We start from the raw sequence: 24,296 nt of genomic DNA on the forward strand, positions 1-24,296 counted from the left end.
GTTTCACCATATTGGCCAGGCTGGTCTTGAACTCCTGACCTCAGGTGATCCACCTGCCTCAGCCCCCCAGAGTGCTGGGATTATAGGCAGGAGCCTCCACCCAGCCAGGAGGAGGTGCTCTTAATGCGTAGGACGTGTCCACTGCCTCCCGCCTCCTCTTCCCAGTGTTTTCATCCTCAGGTTGAGCCTGGAGTCTGGGTTTCACAGAAACGTGGATAACAACGACATTGGTTATAGAAATAGGAGGCACCTACTCTATGTCCATCAGCGTGAGCATATAGAAACAGTTGATATTTTTTTCTTTTCTTAGACAGTTTGCAGTATAGCTTGGGAGATAAAACATACCAGTCTCTGTAAAGATTACATTTATTTAAATCACATAAGATTATTCAAAGCCATAGGCATGATTACATCGCTATAGAATCAAGAAGATTTTCTGCGTGGAGAATATCTCATGGAGATTTGAAATGTGCTGCCTCCTCCTGAGCAGCCAGGATTAACTCCGCCTAGGAGGAGGTTTTGGGTAAGGGTCAGGCTGGTGTCCTTCTTTCCTGCCTCCACGGGTTGTCACCTTCTTATATGTCAGGGGGGTCGCTTGCGTAAGCTGTTGTAAGGAGCACCCCAAAGGCCAGGCTTCCCGCCATAGCTGGCCCGCTGCAGGGCTCACCAGCCTTGCACTGAGGTCAGCACCTCAGTCACTCCTCCTTTTGTCTTTCACCATGAAAGCGTGGCTTTTAATGTAGGCCAAATGCTGTGACACCAGTATCAAGTCACAAAAGCCGCTCGTCTGTTGCCTGTTGAAGCTGAGAGGCAGTGTGGGGTTGGGGTCAGAGGGGAGGGTGGGGTCCTGGGCACTGCCCATGGGCCTCATTCCTCTGCCTCCACTCACGCGGGCTCGTGTGACCAGATGGGTTTTCTCTTCTGGAGGAAGGCCGTGATGCCCTCCTGCCCATCCCGCAGGGCCAGGTTGTCCACCATGGCCTGCGAGGTGAGGTAGTAAGCCGTCCCCAGGTCCTGGGGCAGCTGCTTGTAGAAGGTGGCTTTGCCCAGGGACACCACCGGGCGGCTCAGTGACGCGATCTTCCTCGCGATCCGCATGGTCTCCTCCTGCAGCTCTGCCTCTGGCACCACTTTGCTGAGCAGCCCGTGGAGCAGGGCCTGCTGGGCAGAAATGGGCTCTCCAGTAAAGAGCATCTCCAAGGCCACCTACGGGGAGACACGGGAGGTCACGGAGGTGCTCTCCTGTGACTCCCCCCAACCTGAGTCCCGCCTCGGCTCGATGACCTGCTTCCTCAAATACCACGTCACCTGCCAGCCCTGATGTCTTCAGCGCCCTAACTCCTGCCTGGAGGAGAGCGGATCTTTCCAAGAGCGGAGAAACCACACCAGCCCCGGGGCCGTGACTGTCCGGTGTTGTCTTGCTCCTGCACAGACCTGGTCACTGAGCCCTGCCACGGCTGGGGATTTCGTCTACCTCTTTTGAGGGCCAAGCACAGGATGGAATCCACATCAGCTGGGATGACCCACAGACACTGCAGCGTGGGGTGAGGGGGGCGGAGGGGGGGTTCCAGTACCTCTCAGAACCCACTGGGGCCACTTCCCACAAGCACTCACGGGGCTGCCAGCTCGGCTTGATTGGAGAGAGCGGCCCCGGCCTCCTGGAGAAGCGAGGATTTACAGTGTCTTCAGGGACCAGACGTGGAGCCCAGCGTGGTTTTAACTCACCAATGGGTAAGAAGTGGCAAGGAGAGGATGCCCTCTCCCCTCCTACAACTCTCCCCCGAGGTTCCAGGGCTGCTGAAAAGCGGGGAGCCCAGCTCCCTCCCTCCCCACTGTGTCCTCTGCTTCAACAACGCTGCACCAACCAGTTCGGTCACGCTAGCAAGCCGGCTCCTCTAAAGTCAAATTTACGATGGAAAAGAGGGATCCCCAGGGGCACAAGGACACACAGGCAGGGGCCTTCCCTCCGCCACCCCTCACTTAGGCTCTCACAGTCCTGGTGGCATCCCTGGTGTGCCTCAAACACGCCCGTGCGCAGTCACCTCAGGGTCCTCGGACTCGCTGGTCCCTCTGCCTGGAGTGACCTTTCCCTGGCTGTTCTCCTGGCACACGCCCTCATCGCAGGCCTCTAGTCCTGCGTCCCCTGTCACTGAGGTCTTCCATGGCCGCCCTGCTCCAAGTGTAAAACAAACTCTGAAGCGACCCCGCCTGGTTACATTTTAAATCATTTGCGCTTCTCTCCATTTAACACCCTATATATTTCATGTTTGTTTACAGTATATGTCCTTTGTAGCACATAAACTCCAGTAGGACAGGATTTCTTTTTTTTCCCCAAGATGGCGTCTCACTATATTACGCAGGCTGGTCGTGAACTCCTGGGCACAAGTGACCCTCCAGCCTTGGCCTCTCAAAGTGCTAGGATTACAGGCATGAGCCACCATGCCTGGCCATATTTTTAGTCTTCTGTTGATTTCTCCAGCACTGGAAGACTATCTTGCACATAGCAAGCAACCTATTAAATGTTTATGAAGGAGGGAAGAGAGGGAAGAAGAGAGGGAGGAAGGCAGTAGGCAGGAAAATAGAGTACAGCACAAGGGGCAGGCTGGTTCCTTTGAGAAGAGGGCAAGGAGGTGATACAGCTTCCAGCTGGCTGTGGCTCTTGCTCTTGGGACCTGGCCTCCATGCTCTGCGGAAGCCCAAGCCACACTGTCAGGCCAGGTGCAGTGTGCTGCCAACCACCCTTTGGGGGGCCCAGCTCAGAGGCAGCCTCCACAGCCAGACACGTGAGCAAGCAGCCTTCACATGAGTCCCCAGCTGAGGCTGCTGATCCTGTGGAGCAGAGAGAAGCCTTCCTCACTGAGCCCTGTCCAAATGGCAAATTCTGTTGTCTTTTGCTATGATACTGTGGGTGACCTGTTGCCTGGTAATAGATAGCTGCACTAGCTGGAGACAGACATAGGAGAGGCATCAGCATGTAGAGTGGGGTTTCTCAACCCTGGTGATACTGACGTTCGGATAACTTGTTTTGGGTGGGGGGCTGAGGGCTGTCCTGTGTATTGCAGGACGTTCTGCAGCATCCTTGACCTCCACCCTCTAGTTATCAGTAGTACCCATGCCCCCACACCAAGCTGTGACAATCAAGAATGTCTCCAGGTATCGCCACATATCCCTGGGCCAATACTGCTCTCAGTTTAGAACCATGGATCTAGAAGGTTTTTAAGTCATAGGACTAGATTGGATCCCCCTGGATTGAGCTTGGATAAAGGAGAGACCAGAAGCCTGGCCTGAGGCCCCTCCTGCCACCATGGGTGGAGATGGAGCCCACAGGCACTGGGCTGGCAGCCAGGGACAGGTGATGCGGAGCCTCCTTTTCTCCTCTCTAAAGTTAAAGGCATGGACTAAATCATCACCTCTGTTTTGGAACTGTACTGATTTTACGTTGGAGGGAGCAGGAATATGACAGCTGTGGGGGTTTCAGGGCAGACCATTTTTAGTTGACCAGGAAGAGCACTTCACGCCAAAGTGTGTCTGAAGCCCTGGTTGAACCAGGAGCTAAAAAGCAGATCCTGTTGTGAACAGCTGTGAAATAGGACCCTGCTGAAGACACCTAGCGGGTCACAGCATGGGGCCAGGAAGGTGCTCTGCTCCATCTCTGCCCCTGAACCGCATGTCAGCTGGGATCAGAAGCCAAGGTGAGACGGTGTTACGGCTCCTCCCAGCCACTTTCCCTCTACTGATACAGGCGGCCCTTGGGGAACTCACAGGGACCAAATGTCAGGAAATGGCCAAGCCTTAAAAACTGATGCAACATGAAAAAACAAAAGCCACCCAAGTCAACCTTATCGATCTCTTTGTCACTTGCAATGATCAAGTCCTAGATGACTTTCAGAGTTGTTAAGAATGGAGTCAGAGCTGGAAGGAGGAAAGAGTAAATCCAAAGTAGTCAATGTTCCTTCCTGGCCGGCTCAGCAGATGGACATGTATCCATCCCAGGTGGGGGACCTGCGGCCTGGGCCGGCGGTGTGTGGGTGCAGAACTGCATGGAATTCCAAATGCCCCAGATGTTTTGGGGCCAACTCCTTTGGAGTTCAAGCTTCACAGGCGGGGCCTGGTCCCAGGCCTGCTGGGCACTGGTTCTCCTGGGACCAGTTTCTCACCTCTCACTTCTGCAGCCAGCATGCTCAGGTACAAATGACGGTCACCAAGGGACACAGCGAAGAAGCCACTAACTACTGACAGCAGGGGACACTGTCACATTGAGTACAATGGAAAGGCTGGGGAAAAAATGGTCCATCTGAGCCAGACATAAATCAGGGAAGTCACTATGAAGATTTTGCTTGCAGAAGAAAAGCTCAGGGACCTGGTTTGAGCTCAAGGGACCTGGCTGAGCCAGATGTACCTGAGTTCCAACCCCAGCTCTGCCACTTACTAACCACAAGACCTTCAACTATTTAATGCCTTGGAGTTTGTTTCATCTGGAAAACAAAAATGAGCGTCTCCTGCAGTATTGCAAGGATTAGGGATAGCAGGTGCGAGGCTCGTATAATAACAGTCCTGGGCACTCAGTAGGCACCTAGTAATGCAATGCCTATTTTTAACACACCTAGGCCAACTACAGATGGTTCATGATCTCTAATGCTGGCTTTTAAATGGTCACCCCAGCTTTGGAATGGGGGCGATTATTTAAAGCAGAGGGGTCTTCTGGATCTCACAGGCCACCCAAGTGGCAAGAATCGTGTGCCACAGGCCACAGGGGACTCTCCCCACGTCATGCCCCTTTGCATGGGTGTGCTGTCTTAGTCCATTCAGCCTGCTGGAACACAGCACCGTAGCCCAGTGGCTTATGAACAACAGACATTTATATCTCACAGTTCTGGAGGCTGCAAAATCCAAGGTGAGGGTGCCAGCTCTGCGACTGCTGAGGACCTGCTCCCTGGTTCATAAACGGGGCCTTCTAGCTGTGTCCTCACATGGAGAAAAAGGGTTAAGGCAGCTCTCTGGGGCTGTTTTTCTGTTTTTTGTTGTTTTTCTTTTTGAGATGGAGTTTCGCTCTTGTTGCCCAGGCCGGAGTGCAGTGGCACAATCTTGGCTCACTGCTACCTCTGCCTCCCGGGTTCAAGGGATTCTCCTGCTTCAACCTCCCAAGTAGCTGGGATTACAGGCATGCACCACCATACCCAGCTCATTTCTGTATTTTTAGTAGAGACGGGGTTTCGCCATGTTGGCCAGGTTGGTCTCAAACTCCTGACCTCAGGTGATCCGCCTGCCTCGGCCTCCCACAGTGGTGGGATTACAGGCATAAGACACCACGCCCAGCCTGGGGCTGTTTTTATAAAGTCACTGATCCCATTCACAAGGGCTCCATGCTCATGATCTCATCACCCCCAGAGGCCCCACCTTCCAACACCATCACCTTGGAGGTGAGGATTCAACACAGGAATTTGGGAGGACACAGCATTGAGACCGCAGCACACGGCATCTGTCTCCCAGGGAGCACCAGCAGCAGGGTGAAGAGCTGCAGGAGGAGCACTATGGAAAGAGTCAGGCCTGAGCAGAACCCATGGCGTTCTTGTGCACATACATCACCGAGGCACCGGCAGGGTCTGTCCCTGGGGCTGCCACGTGGCCGGGCTCTGAGGGAAGCACACTGGAGTGAGGGTCATGGGTCCCATCTCACTGGCTGGACACAGGACACGAGGCCCTGAAACTCCCAGGTCCTCTTGCAAACTGGGTGTGGAACTGTGCTTCCTCTAAAACTGCACTCCCAACCTCTGGCCACACAAATCACTGCTAAAACACAGCCCGTCTGGGGCAGGCTGGAGACCCAGCCTTTCTCCCAGGCTCTCTAACGTCTGCACCAGTTTGAGCAGCGGGCTTTAACCATCTTTCCAGCTTAGAAACCCCACTCTGTTCTCATTAGCTGATTGGAAATCAGAGTCCGCCTGCCTCAGGAAAATGACTGTTCTGGGAGGAAGGGCTTCTCATTTCCCACGTGCTCTCCAGTGAGGCCGGCTGCTTGAGGCACTGGCTTGGGGTCTGAGCAAGGCCAGCTCTGCCTGGGAACGGAGCAGCTGCGCCAGGCAGGGTGTTTTATAGGGTGCTGGGAACATGCATTATTTAGATCTTGCCCAAGGAGAGACGCTGTTTACAAATGGGGAATATTATTCATGTCCGGACTTGGTCTGGAATGAAGAGACAGGCTTGATTCCATTGTTTCTGCCCATCTCCAGCACAGTCAAGCAGGTCCCTGTGACGGCCGGGAGAGGGCACTAGTGACCCACACATGTTGTCTTAGCCAGCGTGAGACAAGCCCAACTTCCTGTCCAGGCCAGTTTGCAAAAGTACCTGCTAGCTTCCCTATAGGTGTACGAGGTGTACGAGGAACACGCACCCCCACCAAAATACTCGGTGGGCCTGTGCATGGATGTCCACGGATGGGTTCACATGCACGCAATCGGCAAAGACAACGGGCAGGTGGTTTGGGTCAGGTTTATTATATTGTTATGAATCCCAGTTTTTCCTCCTAAAGCAGGCCCACACAATTAGATCTGCAAATCCAGAAACCTAACAAAGGCCTTAAGTTCCAAAATACTTTTTCTTCCTACAAAATTCCCTTCATCAGTACTGTGATTTCTGCTTTTCAGTGTTGACCCCAAACCATGTTCCTGAGTCATGGCTCCGTGTGGCCCAGCATTAATAAGCCCAGCATGCAAGGACTTGTTGACAGAACTCTGAACCGCTTTCAGCCACCTGATTAGAAAAAACTGGCGAGTCTCCAGTCGAGTGATTTAGAGGCCTCCTGGGGGTCAGAACATGAGAACAGAGACCAGGAACCTGAGCAGGGCCGTCCGGAGATTTTTTGCCCCATTTTCTGAGGTCTGTCCTTGGGAGGTAAAAGCTACTTTGGTTCATCCAACTGGGCGATTATGAAATGGGGTTTCTGAAGACTGGACTTCCTTGGAACTTAAGGCCTCTTTTTTGTCATATTTTCCCCTTTTTCTTCTCAAAAACTTTAAATTTTATCAATTTAAAACTTGATAAATATAGTCTAGCATTAAGTTTCTAGGAATCAAATCTAATAAGCCTTGATTTCAAAAGTTTAAGAGAGAATGGGTTCTTATCCAGACAGTAGGGCTGACTTCAAGGTTTCAAGTGCTTTACTGTGGAACCTTCCAGCATGTCAAGTGTTGAAGAGGACAAGCAGCTGTCAGCACAGCTGTCTTTTATTAAACAAAGGCCTTGTGATTTGATTTGCACAGTTATAAGATAGTTTATGAACAAGCTCTGACAATCAATTTGTAATACACAAAGTAGAGTCTTAAGAAATATTTACTGAATGGTGGCTCACACCTGTAATTCCAGCATTTTGGGAGGCCGAGGGGGATGGATCACTTGAGGTCAGGAGTTTGAGGCCAGCCTGGCTAACATGGTGAAACACCATCTCTACTAAAAATACAAAATTAGCCGGGCATGGTGGCACGTGCCTGTAATCCCAGTTACTATGGAGGCTGAGGCAGGAGAATCCCTTGAATGTTGCAGTAAGCTGAGATTGCGCCTCTGTACTCCAGCCTGGGTGACAGAGCGAGACTCCGTCTCAAAAAAAAAAAAAAAAAAAAAAAATTACTGAATGAGTTTAACGTAAGTGTCGATCTTGACAGAGTCGAAAACATCCTTTTAGTCTGAAGACACTTTAGCCAGCCGTCACCTACTGTAGTGCGGAGCCCACTTCCAGCCCACTGTCCTTAGTGTGTGTGTTCACAAGTATCTGTCTTCTTCACAATTTCCCCACAAACACACATTTCTGCAAAAACTAACAAAGGGGCACTGCAAAAGAAAGGAATACTTCCCTAAACTTCTTGGTCCTACTACTGGATTTCCCTTGGATCTTATTTCTCTTGCGTCGTAGGCATGTGAGCAACTGCTAATTTTCATAGTTGATGCTAAAGTAGATCATATACATTAGAAAGCAATAGCTTCTTTACTTGGTGTGGTCTAAGACTCTGCCCCCCTTTTACAGATTTCCAATTAAGAACAAGGAGGCACTTTTTCTGCAACAAGAACACTGTTGGTTTACACTTAAGGAAGGTTTAGGAGATATTATTTTATGATGTTACAGGAAGGAAGAAAGTTTTGTGACAGAAACAGACTTCACTGTAGTTAACAAAACCACTTTGCAACACGGCTCCTTCTTGGGCAGATTCAACATACCACGCACAGGAGATTCATGTTCTTGAAATGCAACCATTGTAAACCCAAGACACTCCAAAAATCACCTACTCTAAATCCGTTCTAGAACAAGACAGACTGTTGACAAGGAGTGAGCCAGCGACACTACTATCCTAGGCTCTTGATACTGGCATTATGTCAGCACGCTATTCTATCTCACGGGCAACCATTCAGTGCAACAAAACTGAGTCTCAATTGTGTTTCAAATAAGATTACAAAATATGTGCCATTAGGAAGACAGACAAAACCAATCGGCAAACCTACCCAGTGGTACTGAGGGTACACATGATGGAAATGCAGTGATTTCACAAATTGACGCCCTGCGTCAGAAGCTACAGAGGAACAGGCAGGCGGTTGGCTCTTCCCTCCCTGCCATTAGAGGGAAAGTCATGGCCCATTTAGCCAGAGGCGCTCTGGGCAGAACGTCCTGATAGGAAAGGCACTTTTAACAAGCGGGATCTTGAATCCCCGCATGCATTGGAGGAGGAACTCCAGAGAAGGCTGGGAGGCAGAGGTGGGTGGGGGAAGTTAAATTACCTTTCTAGGCACTGCTCTTGCCAAGGCAACCCCAGGGGTAGAACAGAAGAGCCCGATGTTCACTCCAGGAGTGGCAAAAGAGGACTTGTCGCTGGCCACAGCAATGTCGCAGCTGGCAACCAGTTGACAGCCGGCAGCTGTGGCCAGGCCATTGACCATGGCAATGACGGGGACAGGGTGGTTCCGGATGAGCATCATGACCTGCAGGACAAACACACCCACTTCACTTCCACCCAGAGGGAGGCAAGACATTAATGCCTATCTTTTTTTAGACAGAGTCTCGCTCTCTTGCCCAGGAAGGAGTGTAGTGGTGAGATCTTGGCTCACTGCAACCTCCTCCTCCCGGGTTCAAGCGATCCTCCTGCCTCAGTCTACTGAGTATCTGGGACTACAGGCATGGGCCACCACACCCAGCTAAATTTTTTTGGTACTTTTAGTAAAGATGGGGTTTTACTATGTTGGCCAGGCTGGTCTGGAATTCTTGACCTCAAGTGATCCACCCACCTTGGCCTCCCAAAGTGCTCAGATTACAGGCATGAGCCATCACGCCCAGCCAACGCCTATCCTTTTATATGACTTTCCTGTTTCCAGAGCACTTTCCATATGTGTGAGTTTATCAGATTCTGTGGAAAAAGGGTAAAAAAAGGCACAGAAAGCACTAACTCCTATGAAATATCTACTCTGAACCAGGCAGTGTCATTTGGTCTTTCTGAGAGCCTCATGGAGACAGAGCCCTATTGCACAACAAGGACACTAAGCTTGGTGGGGGCTGCTGCAGGGGGTGGCCCCAAGCTTAGCTCTTGAGAAGTGACAGACTCCCACCTGCCTTCCTGGCAAACACGCTGAAGAATAGTGTGGATGTTTATCTCTGGGGAACAAATCAAACCCTTCAGAGACAGTTCTGTTTTCACCGCGCCTGTGTGAGGCTCTTGTGTTAAAAGTCTGAAGCTGGTATTTGGTGCTTCCTTGAAAAATTAAGGTGGAAAGGACCCTTGAAGGCAGTTTTCTTCATAATTACTTCTCAAATTACCACCATGAAGACTCTCTCAATTCTATTAAAATGGGGGCGGGGGGACTCTGCTGTCATCAAAGTAAATAAAATTCCTAAAACAGAGCCATTGGCACAGAGAGGAGAGACAGAAATGTGCTAATATGACCCCTCCAACCAATACATTTCCAGAACTTTAACTTATTTTTGCAGCTTATGTTTTCATGCCACAGAGTGTGTTGCTATGGTAACCGCAATTTCTAAAGTGCTGCTCTTTGAACCTTGGCAGGGAGAGAGGATGGGAATGAAATCTGGGTTACTTTCCCCAAGGCCGGGATTCAAAGACAAACGACCTTCATTGATTTGAAGATTCTGTCTAAGAAGCTTATCTTTTATATCCATAAACATTTGATATTCGTTAGCTTTCTTCTAAAATAACCAATTGTATATTTAAGGCTATGGTATCCTATCCTATAGTAGTGCTTTTTGACTTTTTTGGGGGGAGGTTTCCTTTAAAGAACCTGATAAACACTAATGACATTCCCTATAATGAGGAAATGCATCCTCCTCAGAAGAACACAGACGGGTGGATCACCTGAGGTCAAGAGTCTGAGACCAGCCTGGCCAATATCATGAAACCCTGTCTCTACTAAAAAAAAAATACAAAAATTAGCTGGGCGTGGTGGCGTGTGCCAGTAATCCCAGCCTACTTGGGAGGCTGAGGCAGGAGAATTGCTTGAACTTGGGAAGTGGAGGTTGCAGTGAGCTGAGATTGCACCATTGCACTCTAGCCTGGGTGACACAGTGAGACTCTGTCTCAGAAAAAAAAAAAAGAAAGAAAAAGAAGAAGCAGAAGAAGAATGCACAGATAAGTAAACACCTGTACACAACACTGTTCGTGGATTTAGGGGGTTCCTGCACTGTAAGGCGAGGCTGGGGATGGGCCAGCGAGTGCTCATTACCAGTGAATTGGAATGAATAACAAGGGGAAGAACTCCCAAGAACTTCTAAAGTCCTGCTGCAAAGAAAGAAAAGATTTTGTTTTTGTTCTGAGCATTGTTGCACCACTCAAGGAACTGAAGTTACTGATGAAAAGCCAATTGACTGGGATTAGAGTTGAACAGTCTACCTTACTGTCCACCATCTGTGAATGGCTAGGATTTCATAAAACTTGGCAGAAAAATAGGTAATACAGTATATATTCAGCATAAAAAACACATATAATTATTAATTTTTTTTTTGAAACAGAGACTCGCTCTGTCAAGCTGGAGTGCAGTGGCGTGATCCTGGCTCACTGCAACCTCCGCCTCCCGGGTTCAAGTGACTCTCCTGCCTCAGCCTCCCAAGTACCTGGGGTTTCAAGTGTGCACCACCATATCCAGCTAACTTTTTTGTATTTTTAGTAGAGACAGAGTTTCACCATGTTGGCCAGGTTGGTCTCAAACTCCTGACCTCAAGTGATCCGCCCGCCTCGGCCTCCCAAAGTGCTGGGATTACAGATGTGAGTCACCGCGTCCGGCCTAAAAATGCATATTCACCTTTGATCTAGGAATTCTACTTCTAAGAAATAATGTGAAATAGGTAAAAAGCTCTATGCCAAAGATGCTCACCAAATCATTATATTATAATAGTAAAAAAAACTATAAATAATATAAATATACAAAATAAATAAATGGCAATGGAAACTAAACTACATCCATTGACTAGGATGCTGTATTCTCACTGAAATGAAAATTTCCAAGAGAAATACCAGCATAGCACTCTGGAGCTTATGCAGTGGTCTGAAACCAGGCTGCCAGGGTCTGACGCTCAGTCTGTCACTTACTCACTGGGTAATCCTGGACAAGTCATTTAATCCCTCAGTTTTCACATCTGTAAAATGGGCATGGTAATAGCACCATTCTTATAGAACATGACAGTTATATCAATTAACATATCTAAAGTACTTAAAATATTACCTGGCATATAGTAAGCATTCAATGCTATAATCACATTATATAATTTTATACTGTAATCTCATCTATATATGATTATTTAGGAAAACAGGTTCACATGAAAAAATGATCTAAAAGGAAATATAGCAAAATATTAATCACAGTTCTCTCTGGGAGGTATGAATATGGTATAACATAGGTAATCCTTTATTTTTCTAGACTTTCAAAACTGTTTATAAGTACTTATTACTTTCATGATTAAGACTGTGTTAGGCCGGGCACTGTGGCTCATGCCTGTAATCCTAGCACTTTGGGAGGCCAAGGTGGGCGGATCATTTTGAGGTCAGGAGTTTGAGACCAGCCTGGGCAACATGGTGCAACCCCGTTTCTACTAAAAAAACATAAAACCAAAAAAAGTTAGCCAGGCATGGTGGCGCATGCCTGTAGTCCCAGCTACTCGGGAGGCTGAGGCAGGAGAATTGCTTGAACCCGGGAGGCAGAGGTTGCAGTGAGCCGAGATCGGGCCACTGCACTCTAGCCTGGGCGACAGAGCGAGACTCTGTCTCAAGAAAAAAAAAAAAAAAAAGACTATTTAAAATATAAAGTTAGAGAGAAGTTCAGAAAATACAAAGGGAATTTAAATAATCAACAGGTTAGAATAATCAAACACTTGATGGTCAAGAACTGATTATACCTATTTGACTTGCCTGAATTAGGTAGTGTTTTGGGTCTGCTGACCCCAAAATGTGACATAAATAGAACTCTGCCCTAACCTCCTTTAACAGCATCGCTAAGGGTTTCGCGTTATTTCCCAAAGCAAGAAACCTTGTCCCATTGTCATGTGATTGACAGGGTATGACAGCAAAGAGCAGACTCTTCTCCTGAACTAGAGTTCCATCTCCAAACTTCCACAGGATATAAGCAGAGAGACAAAGAAGTCTCTAATATGAGCGCCATGGAAGGTCATTTTCACTCTTCCAGAGTGAAGTTCTTCTCATTCTTATTCTACTCATTCTTAATTTGCCCTGCTCCTGGTTTGTATATAATTAACTATCATGCAGTACTTGTGGTCTGTAACAAATTGGTATAGTTTTTAGATGCTTAGCTAATTCAGATACCTCTATCCTCCTTTCTAAAATCAAATTTTCTCATGCATGAACTGAACAATGAAATATCTAGCTCATTCTGTTCCAATCTACCTGTTGATTTCACTTGGAAATTGAAATCTTGCACAAGTCCATGGCACTCATATTTAGCCAACACAATGTGATTTTCTTAGAAATGGTTTACAGAGGCCGGGAGGCCGAGATGGGTGGATCGCGAGGTCAGGAGATCGAGACCAACCTAGCTAACACGGCGAAACCCCGTCTCTACTAAAAAATACAAAAAACTAGCCGGGCGAGTTGGCGGGCGCCTGTAGTCCCAGCTACTTGGGAGGCTGAGGCAGGAGAATGGCGTAAACCCGGAAGGCGGAGCTTGCAGTGAGCTGAGATCCGGCCACTGCACTCCAGCCTGGGCTACAGAGCGAGACTCCGTCTCAAAAAAAAAAAAAAAAAAAAAAAAAAGAAATGGTTTACAGAAATCAGTACACTTTCGGTCCTATTTTACTACTTTGGGGTAGGCCCTGTGTATGCACTGAGTCTTTTTCAGGAAGTCAGAGGCCTCCAAGGGTTAGGGGCTTCCAAGAAATCTGGGCTTTATCCTCTGAAGAAGGCCTGCTCCCCTGTGGCCCATGGCTACGCTGTTTAGATCCCAGTTCATGAAGTTGCCAGAGCAAAGCGATAAAAGCAGACCCTTAGGGAGGATAACAGGGCTTTACTGGTTCTCTTTGATGCTTTTCAACTTTAGCCAAACATACTGGGTACTGGTAGAAAAAAACTTTTTTTTTTTTTTTTTTTTGAGACGGAGTCTCGCTCTGTCTCCCGGGCTGGAGTGCAGTGGCCGGATCTCAGCTCACTGCAAGCTCACTGCAAGCTCCGCCTCCCGGGTCTACGCCATTCTCCTGCCTCAGCCTCCCGAATAGCTGGGACTACAGGCGCCCGCCACCTCGCCCGGCTAGTTTTTTGTATTTTTAGTAGAGACGGGGTTTCACCGTGTTAGCCAGGATGGTCTCGATCTCCTGACCTCGTGATCCGCCCGTCTCGGCCTCCCAAAGTGCTGGGATTACAGGCTTGAGCCACCGCGCCGGGCCGAAAAAAACTTTTAAAGCACCAAGCCTTGGCAAACCTAAGAGTGGAATGTTACATAAACATCATTAATGTAGGAAACAAAAGACCCAGGTCTCGGCTCTAACTTGCTCCCACTTCCCCATGAAGCTTCAAGTAAATTGCTTTTCCTGTTTGTCCTTCCATGGAGTGAGAAAAATATAACCTGATCTCTTTATGGGTTTCTGGAAGGGCAAGGAAAACAAATGGGGATGTCTTCATCATCTTCCCATTCACATCCGTGTTGCTCACTTGTGTCTTGTATAATTAAATATCTGTGAAATCATTAATGACCAAATACATGAATGAATAAGTCGATGAATGAATAAAAAATTAGGTTAAACCATCTTAGAGGCAGGTTATGAAATCGTTTTATATGTGTTGTTTCCCAAACAGATTTTCAGTTTCAGTTCGGCAGAAAGCAATTTTTTCTTATGTTTCCCTCAACGCCTTGCAGGTATTATAATAGGTGCTCAATAAACGGTCATTAGATGAACAATGTATTACTTAAAGCTGGATTCTCTATTCAATTTTTCATTACCCAAGGGGTTGATTTCATGCATTTATAAATCATCCAGAACTTTTTGTACCTCTTCTTCCTCTGTGGCTGTTGGTATTTTTCCTCCTTAATATGGTGAAAGAGGCAGAAAAGAAGCAACAAGGAAGAGGTTAATTTTCCTACTTGGAGGGGGTGATTATAAAGGCTGGTTGAAAGAAGCATTTGAAAACAATTTAAAAAACCATTATTGTTATTCCACTTATTAATGTTCTTTCCCATTTAACAGAGTTGTTTTAGTTTAAATTTTTAAAAAAATTATTATAATCTTAGATGATTCCTCTCTAAAGACACACATTTTCACCTTTTTCCTCTTACTCCAAACTTCTACATGAAGACATACTCCCACAATGCTAGACATGGCAACCATGAGTACCATCCTATATTCCACTTTCTTTGGTACAAAACAAAATCAATAGCAAATTATGGTCGCTTCTTAAAAGTCTAAACTAGGCCGTGCACGGTGGCTCACGTCCGTAATCCCAGCGCTTTGGAAGGTCGAGGCGGGAGGATCACCTGAGGTCAGGAGTTTGAGACCTGCCTGGCCAATATGGTGAAATCTCATCTCTACTAAAAACACAAAAATTAGCCAGGTGTGGTGGCGCATGCCTGCTAGTCCCAGCTACTCAAGAAGCTGAGGCAGGAGAATCGCTTGAACCTGGGAGGCAGAGGTTACAGTGAGCCAAGATTGCACCACTGCACTTCAGCCTGGGTGACAGAGAGAGACTCTGTCTGGAAAAAATTAAAAAAGGTCTAAACCAAATAATTGCTTGGATAAATGATATGATGACCAAACAGTTTCCAGTTGCTCTGGGTGGTTGGGTCTCATGGATAAAATCTTATCCACAAGCTAGAAGGCGAACTCAACATTTAATACAATGATCATTTGCAGGTTTGTACTGTCGACTGTCGTCCCGGCTTACCTTGGAACAGGTCTGAAATACTTCGGCATGGTAATCACAGCCTTGCTCCTCTGTCAGCTCCTTTAAATCATGCCCAGAAGAAAACACAGGCCCCTCAGCTGCAAATGTTTCCAATTGAGAAAAGAAAACAAAAAGATGTAAACACTCAGAGTTGGACAGTTAGTTCCCTTCCTTGTCTACTGAATAACTTCAGCAAACTTTCAAGTTAACAAGTTAATGGCCTAATTTTGAGAAGAATAATTCCAGTTTGAAAAGTTCCAGCCAGAATTTTGTGATGAAAAATGCAAGGTGAGGCATTTTTTAGGTGCCTCTGTGTCCTAAAAGTCCTTGATGGAAAATGATAGAAATACACAATTACATAAGGAGAAGGTTCAGTTACCAAGGCAAAGGTATTTTATACAGAGCCTTTATTTGGGGACTCGCTCTGGCCTGAGTGTATTGAGTCACACAAGCTCATCAAAATCCCCCATGCCGAAGGCAGTGTCCAAGTCATTTCGTCTACAAGTGGTGGCCAACCATCATGGCTGAACTGGGAAGGTGAGGGTAGGGGAGACCTCGGAAGCCTTCTGGTCTTTTTACAGATGAGGGATCATAGGATGTGGCTGCTATCACTGCTGTCATCAACAAGAAAATGTCATCCTACTGATGAGCTGATAACATTTCCTCATACTTCCCTTTTGTTGCTGTTGTTGTTGCAGGAGACAGAGTCTTGCTCTGTTGCCCAGGCTGGAGTACAGAGGCAAGATCTTGGCTCACTGCAACCTCTGCCTCCTGGGTTCAAGCAATTCTTGTGCCTCAGCCTCCTGAGTAGCTGGGATTACAGGCACCTGCCACCACGCCTGGCTAATTTTTGTAGTTTTAGTAGAAATGGAGTTTTGCCACGTTGGCCAGGCTGGTCTCGAACTCTTAGCCTCAAGTGATCTGCATGCCTTGGCCTCCCAAAGTGCTGGGATTACAAGCATGAGCCACCATGCCTGGCTGTTGTAGTTACCTTGATTGATAGGCAATATTATTGTCTTTTTGTAAGTGAGGTAATTGTGTAGTTAAGAAGCTATAGGGAGACCCTGTCTCTGCAAAATAAAACCTTAAAAATTAGCCAGGCACAGTGGTGGCAGTGTTGCTTGAGGCTAGGAGTTCGAGACCAGCCTGGGCAACATAGCAAGTCGCTAGCTCCACAAAAAATAAAAAATTAGCTGAGTGTAGTGGCACATACCTATAGTCCCAGCTACTCAGGGGACTGAGGCTGGAGATCACTTGAGCCCGGAAGTTTGAGGCTGCAGTGAGCTATAATCATGCCACTGCACTCCAGCCTGGGCAACAGAGCAAGACTATGTGTCAAAAAAAAAAAAAGAAGTTAACTGCCTTTGTTGTATCCAGGTGACATCCCACATGGCTGCTGGATTGTACTAGTTCTAATTTCTTTTCTCTTCACCATATAAAACAGTTGAACACTTCTGATTAACCATGGATAAGATGGTAACATTCTGAGTTTCTGCCTCCGGAAACCCTGATGCTTGATTTGTCAAACAAACATAGCATCACAAAGTATCATTGTCATATTTTTTTGTGCACACTTTAAAATGCTAATATTACTAATATTTATACCAGTCCCATCATCACAAGAAAAAATAATTCTGTAAAAATTCTTTTCGGAGCAAGCAAACAAATGAGCAGAATATGGCATCCTTTCCAGCACCATTAAAGGCACTGCAGATATCAGTTCAAAAGCTTGGTAAGAAAAGAAAAATCAAACCAATCAAATGCCCCAAAGGATTAGTGGTTAAACCCATTTTATAAGGTCCATGAAGAAATCAATTCTCTGACTTTGAGGGGAAGACCAGTATAGCCAAGAATAGAAATGTTTTAGTATCTAACAAAAAGGAAAAGACAGATTTTCACTGAACAGTCACCTCTGCTATATCTTCTGCAGTTAATAGTGTCAGGACCAAATCACCAACTACACAGGTGTTTTCTGTAATTAATGTTCTTGTAAAGGAGCTTCAAAACAATTCTCCAGTTAAATGAAGGGATGCCCCAGTTAACTAAAGACTCTCAAGAAAGCTCTTCTGGGCACTGCAGAATACTGAGGACAGATATCAGGTACATACCCGAGATGATAATGACTTTCAGATCGTTGCTGTCAGCGTCATGAAGAATGTCACTCTGCAGAGACTTCAGCATTGCAAGTGACAACGCGTTCCTCTTCTTGGGATTGCTCAAGGTGATGTTCCTGTGAGGCACATTTTACCATCACAGGGTCACGCACCAGTCAAAACAAGTGAGGACCCCTGCGACTCCTGTCTAATTTAGGAGCTATTTTTAAAAGGCAAGAAAAGAGAATTGCTGGGGCTTAGTGCCAATTTAGAGGGTCTGTCAACTCTCTGGAGTTATAGCCAAGTCAAAACAAGAAAAAGGCGACCGGAAATGCAGGCTGGGTTTCCTCCCTCTTCCCCTGATTTGTTTCTCTTTTTCTCCATGTTTGCTGTCAGAACATGACTGCCCCCTCCACAGAGAGGGCAACGCACAGCAGTTCCAAAATCAACACCACCCAGAGAGGCTGCAAGCTTAGCATGACAGCAGCAGGCACCGGAGAAATCTGACAAACGGTGGCTACCTTCCACTGCTTTCTTTCCATTGTTTCTTAGAAAAAAGTGAGAAAAGAAACCCAGAATGAAAATAACGCCCCAGATCTCGGCTCACTGCAACCTCCACCTCCCGGGTTGAAGCGAGTCTCCTGCTTCGGTGTCCCGAATAGCTGGGACTACAGGCGCCCACCACCATGCCCAGCTAATTTTGTATCTTTAGTAGAGATGAGGTTTCACCATGTTGGCTAGGCTGGTCTTGAACTCCTGATCTCAGGTGATCCGCTTGCCTCAGCCTCCCAAAGTGTTGGGATTATAGGCATGAGCCACCGTGTCCGACCCAATTTTTTATATTTAATTTTTGTGAGTACATATAGTAGGTGTATATATATTTATGGGGTACCTGGGATGTTTTGGCACAGGCAAGCAATGCACAATGATCACATCATGGAAAATGGGGTATCCATCCCCTCAAGCATTTATCCTTTGTGGATAACAAAGGATAAATCAACAATCCAATGATACTCTTTTAGTAAGTTTCAAATCTACAATTAAATTATTATTGACTATAGTCACCTTGTTGTGCTATAGAATTGTCAGCCTTATTCATTCATTCAATTTTTCTGTACCCAGTCCATCTTTTTTTTTTTTTTTTTTTGAGATGGAGTTTCACTCTTGTTGCCCAGGCTGGAATACAATGGCATAATCTCGGCTCACTGCAACCTCCGCCTCCTGGGTTCAAGTGATTCTTTTGCCTCAGGCTCCCAAGTAGCTGGGATTGCAGGTGTGTGCCACCACGCCCAGCTAATTTTTGTATTTTTAGTAGAGCTGAGGTTTCACTATGTTGGCCAGGCTGGTCTCGAACTCTTGACCTCAGGTGATCCACCTGCCTTGGCCTCCCAAAGTGCTGGGATTATAGACGTAAGCTACTGCGCCTAGGCCCATCTTTTCTTACAGTGGCATCCTGTAAGTCTACAAAACAATTCGTGCTGTCTGCGAATGGGATAATACATGAAGAATAAAAGTACAAGTCACACAGCAAGAGGGCTCTTCTGGACATATCCTGTCACAAAAAGCTGCTGTCCAAAGGGTCTGCTCGCTCTTTTGAGGCATCCCATGTGCTGAATAAAATAATCTGTATTGTCATCTTGCTGCCTGTGCACAGAAATGTCTTATTTTTGGCTGCTGTAAGAAATGGGCAAAGAGCCAAACACCAGATTGTTATTATGTATTTTATGTGTTTCCTGTCAGTTTTCACCTACATGTTTCCTGCCTTTCTCAATCTTTTTTGAATCTGATATTCCTTCCATGGTACAGCCAACTTGGATCTTCCATAAATAGTATTCTGTGTCATGTTTCTCTGGAAAACAACTTTGATGACTGAATTTATTTCAATAAGAATAACCACTTTCTTTGGAATACCGTTTCAAGGTTGCTGCAGTCTTCAGGTGGCTGCGCTATTCATCTTGTTTCTTATAAACATTGTTCTCTCCTAAGTACAAAAATTACTTGTGCTGATTTGCTGATAGACTTCAAAACTTATATTTGGTGGGGGTGGTGGGAGAACGGCTTATAAACCTCTCCATGAAATAATGAGGGTGCTTCTTGTAGCAAATATATAAAGCTGCCATCCCATCGGTGACATATGCTTAAACTAAATGCTAAGGTCTCAGGCAAAATTGTATAAAAAGATTCCAGCCCCCAAGGCTATCGTGCACTGCGGAATCTGTTCATGCATCCCGTTAGCTGTTTGACTCCAACACTGTGAGTGTTCTAAACCGCAGAGTCCACTCTCCAACCCAGAGGAACCAGGTTCAACTCCTCCCGCTCCACCCAAGCTCTTCTCACCGACCATCTCCTAATTGCCAGATCCAAATCCACTGGCCATCTCGATCATTCCCTCCTTCTGGAGACAGATTTCTTCTCTCCTGGTTGTTTTGTACTTCTCTGGCCGGTCCTTCTTTGTAGGGTCCAGCCCCACAGAGTCGGTGGGTTTTTCTCCCCATGTGCGGAGAGGAGAGATTGTAGGAATAAAGACACAAGACAAAGACATAAAAGACAGCTGGGCCCGGGGGACCACTACCACCAAGACGCGGAGACCGGTAGTGCCCTGAATGCCAGGCTGTGCTGTTATTTGTTGAGTACAAGGCAAAAGGGGCAGGGTAAGGAGTGTGAGTCATCTCCAATGATTGACACGGTCACATCAATCACGTGTCCACTGGACAGGGGGCCCTTCCCTGTTTGGCAGCCGAGGTGGAGAGACAGAGAGAGAGGACACAGCCTATGCCATTATTTCTTCATATCAGAGGTTTTTAGTACTTTCACTAATTTGCTACTGCTATCTAGAAGGCAGAGCCAGGTGTACAGAATGGAACATGAAGGTGGACTAGGAGCGTGACCGCTGAAGCACAGCATCACAGAGAGATGGTCAGGCCTCCGGAAAACTGCGGGCGAGCCTGACTGATGTCACGCCCTCCACAAGAGGTGGAGGAGTAGGGTTTTCTCTGAACTACTCTGGGGAAAGGGAGACTCCCTTCCCCAGTTGGCTAAGTAGCGGGTGTTTTTCCTTGACACTGACGCTACTGCTAGACCATGGTCTGCTTGGCATCTTCCCAGACGCTGGCGTTACCGCTAGACCAAGGAGCCCTCTGGTGGCCCTGCCCGTGCATAACAGAAGGCTCATACTCCAGTCTTCCGGTCACTTCTCACTAGGTCCCCTCAGCTCCTATATCTGTATGGCTTGGTTTTTCCTAGGTTATAATTATAGAGCAAGGATAATTATAATATTGGAATAAAGAGTAATTGCTACAAGCTAATGATTAATGATATTCATATATAATCATATCTATTATCTATATCTAGTATAACTATTCTTATTTTATATATTTTATGACACTGGGAGAGCTCTTGCCCTCGATCTCTTGCCTCAGCACCTGGGTAGCTTGACGCCCACACTTCTTGATTTCTTTCGTGGGCTACTAGCCCTCTGTGAACCCCTGAATGCCAGCCATCCTGAATTCTGTCCTCCGCACTCTTCCCAGGCAGCTTCACCAATGACCTTGACGTCCACAGCCACCTCTGAGCTGAGCTCCAGGTGCACACGTTCATCCTGATGTCCACTGGCCTTCTCCATCTAGGTGTCCTTGGGCATCCCCCCATTCTCAAACCTGCCCCTCTTCCTTATTTGAGTGGTGTCACTCAGCTGCCTGAATCAGAGAAAAAGTCATTCTAGTTTTTTATCTCTTCCTAATTCAACTGGCACCAAAGCCTGTTAATAATACCTCCTAAAAAATCTCATCACTGAACCCTCCCGACGGCCATCTTGGTTCAAAACATGCGGTGCCTTGCATTGAGAGCTTCACCAGTATCACCTATCCGAAGAGGAAAATTTTAAGAATGAGGTTACCACCAGAGCATGTGATAAGTATCAAGGTAAGAGATGGTCCTTATAAATGCTCCCATGAGCTGTCTGAAGATCATTATCGTAAACCACAAGAAGGTCCCTGAAGTGAGGGACTGTCATGTTCTCACACAGAGAAGACACTCAATATCTGTTCTAATGACAAAAAATAGCATTTCTATTTTTTCACAGCCAATTCCACCGAATGCAGTGGAATGACATTGCATCCAGTTTTTTTGCCATCTCTTTTCAAACCAAGTGGTGAGTAGAAACAGAGTAGGAACCACTTTGGGGCAGAGGGACCTCTCTCAACCCTGGTGAGACCTACTGGCCGTGTGGCCCTGAACAGGCTGTCACCTCTCTGAACTTGCTTCCTCACTGTAAAGTGGGCATAAAATTATCCACCTTGCAGGCCATTGCTAAGAATTAGGGATCATAGATGCCGGGAGCCCAGCAGAGCTGGCCCTGGGTCCATGACAGCAGTGCTGCTGGGAGGAGCATGTAAAAGGGACACTTGAAGAGTGACGGGTGCTCAAGTTCTCGCACAAGTTGACCTGCTTAGTGCCTAACATAGTGCTGCTTTAATGCTTGGTTAAGAAGTTTCCTTTCCTACTAAACAACCCCAGCATTCGTGCGAGAGTGTTTCAGTCACCACCTTTGCTGATTCACGTTTAATTCTTGAGAACGCGACCAGCCTCCTTTTTGTCATCTGGCCTGCCCAGAAGTCAGGCTTCCAACCAGATGTGACCAGATTTACAGAAGCGGAAACTTAGCAATAGGCAAGAAAGGCCCTGGCCTGGGCCCTGCTCTGGCCTGTGCTCCTGTAGATGATGAGCAAGGGGTCCACAGGGAAGGGAACCATCCCCTTTCTAAACCCTGGGGCCATTACTGAGACCCTAGAATTCCCTGGCCATGCTGTGGGCACCCCAAGCCCAAAGGCGGCCAAGAGCAGTTGTCTTGGGGACAGACAATCCGGGCATGCTGGAAGGGTGTCTGCAGATCTGTGCACCCAGTCCCCTGCAGAGCAGCAGAAAGGATGGGTGCAAAGGTGGGAAAGGATGAGAGGAGGGTGAGGAGAAAAGGAAAACGCTGAAGCCAGGGGCTGGCTCTCCACCCCTGCGGGAAACCACCCGGTCATCTGATTATCAGTTCACCCGTGGCCTTCTAGGTCTTCTTCAGAAGGTAAACATCTCAGGGTAGGAGAAAACGACGTTTTATTTAACAGCTTGATTTAGAACTGAAATATGCTGCAACATGGTACTCAGGCCTCCCTTTGCACCCTTGCCCAGGCCAGGCAAGCACCCGGCTCAGGCCTGAAGTGGGCAGGGCCCTCCACCTTCATGACTCTATCGCCCAGTTTCCAGTTGGCACACAAGCACATTTTTAAGAGTTTTGGGCCTGTAGCCCACAAGGGCAGCGCTCAGGACGCTGTGTCCTTAGTACTATTTACTGTCCCGCCTCCAGCCCCGCGCCTCTGGGTGAGGGCCAAGGAGCAGCTCGGCCGTGCCCACACTCCCCCTGGAGCCGGGTCTGGGGCCCAGAGCCCTCCTCTCCAGACCTCTCCGCAGGCCCAGCGGCTGGAGGCCCAGTGATCCCGCAGGCGGCCCTGAGGGCTTCGGAGCCCCGGGCAGTCCCACCGACTCGCTACCAGGCCCGGGTCCGGGACACGGGGGGTTCCCTCCCCAGGGGCGTAAACGGGGCTCCGGCTCCCCGAGTCCTCGCGGCGTCAGTGGCGGCGCCCCGACCCCGACCCGGCCCCAATGCGAGAAGCCCGTGCGACCCGGGGCTGACCTTATGCCGTCCAGCTGCCGCGCGCTGGTGGGCCGCGGCTCCGACTCCCGCCGCCCCACTCCGGCCGCGTCCCGGCTGCAGAAGCGGGCGGACAGCTGGGCCCAGGGACCGCGCCGGAGACACATGGGCCCCCTCGCCCCGAAGGCCCGCAAGACGGCGACGGCTGCCATGGCATCCGGGACGGCCAGGCGCCGCAGGATCGCGCTGTCTGACCGGCCGCAGGTGCTGGGCGCTCCGAGGGCGCTGCTGTGAGCAGAGCCGGGACGAAACTCGACGGAACTCGACTGTGGCCGAGACCCGGACGGAACCGCCTGACAGGCCCAGGCTTCGCGAGGACGTCCCAGGCCGGGCCCAGTCCTCACTACGCCCCGCCCCGGCACGCCCCGTCCCTACTACGCCACGCCCCGGCACGCCAGGTCCCCGCGAGGCCCTACCCCGGCTCGCCCCGTCCCCCAGGGTGAAAGGCGCGCATTGAAAACCCGCAGGCCGGCTCCTGGGGTTGTTTGACAAGGCCTGTGGGAAAGTTTAAGCGAAGGGAGAAGTAGGATGATTTCTTTTTGCACCAACACCAGGAATGTGGCGTTTGCCTGCATTGGGAAAACGAGCATCAGGGTGAGTGGCGCTGCACTGTTAGCAACCGCTCCCCTACCTGCCTAGGAAACGCCTGGGGCCTGGAGGGCGAGTACGTGGGGGGCCTGGCTGCCCCGACGTTGACTTTTTAATGCTTTGTGTCCTCTCATCCAGACGCTGGGGTCCACACTTTAAGTTTCTGCCACCAGGTGGCTGGAAATGGAAAATAAGTTCATAAACAAAATAAAGTTAAATTTCTAGAACACCTGAGCCTGACCTCGCAGTCATGCCAAGTGCCACCAAAGAGGCCGAGCACGGGGGTAGCAGAGCCTGGTCAAAGTGACCGCCCTCAGGGCCTAGGGTTACTGCTGGTCTCTTACTGAGATGACTTTCGCTAGCTAGCAGGAGATGAGGGGGCCCCACTCCACAGGTGAGCTGGCGCAAGAGGGAACTGATACACGGGGTTTGGGGAAGACGAGAGCACTCCGAACCTGGACTGCGCAGATGAAAATGGAAAGGCGGCCGGGCCCGGTGGCTCACGCCTGTAATCCCAACACCTTGGGAGGTCGAGGCAGGTGGATCACC

General features: G+C 48.3%; 1 protein-coding gene across 2 annotated transcripts; it reads right to left on the bottom strand.

The window, feature by feature from the left end:
* Window positions 1-348: 348 nt before the first annotated feature.
* Window positions 349-23,529, bottom strand: ECHDC3 (enoyl-CoA hydratase domain containing 3). 2 transcript variants are annotated; one of them, XM_033208791.1, is made up of 5 exons: window positions 23,142-23,529; window positions 17,477-17,598; window positions 15,369-15,466; window positions 8,764-8,964; window positions 349-1,206 (listed from the first exon to the last, which is right to left on the bottom strand). In XM_033208791.1, exons 1-5 carry the CDS (start codon window positions 23,309-23,311, stop codon window positions 886-888), a joined length of 912 nt encoding a protein of 303 aa, XP_033064682.1. In that variant the 5' UTR covers window positions 23,312-23,529; the 3' UTR covers window positions 349-885. The 2 variants fall into 2 exon arrangements, with proteins under 2 accessions (XP_033064682.1, XP_033064681.1); XM_033208790.1 differs by lacking the exon at window positions 23,142-23,529 and adding an exon at window positions 19,799-20,773.
* Window positions 23,530-24,296: the final 767 nt, after the last annotated feature.

This window comes from Trachypithecus francoisi, unplaced genomic scaffold, assembly GCF_009764315.1.
Source record: "Trachypithecus francoisi isolate TF-2019V2 unplaced genomic scaffold, Tfra_2.0 Lachesis_group9, whole genome shotgun sequence".
Taxonomy (NCBI): domain Eukaryota; kingdom Metazoa; phylum Chordata; class Mammalia; order Primates; family Cercopithecidae; genus Trachypithecus; species Trachypithecus francoisi.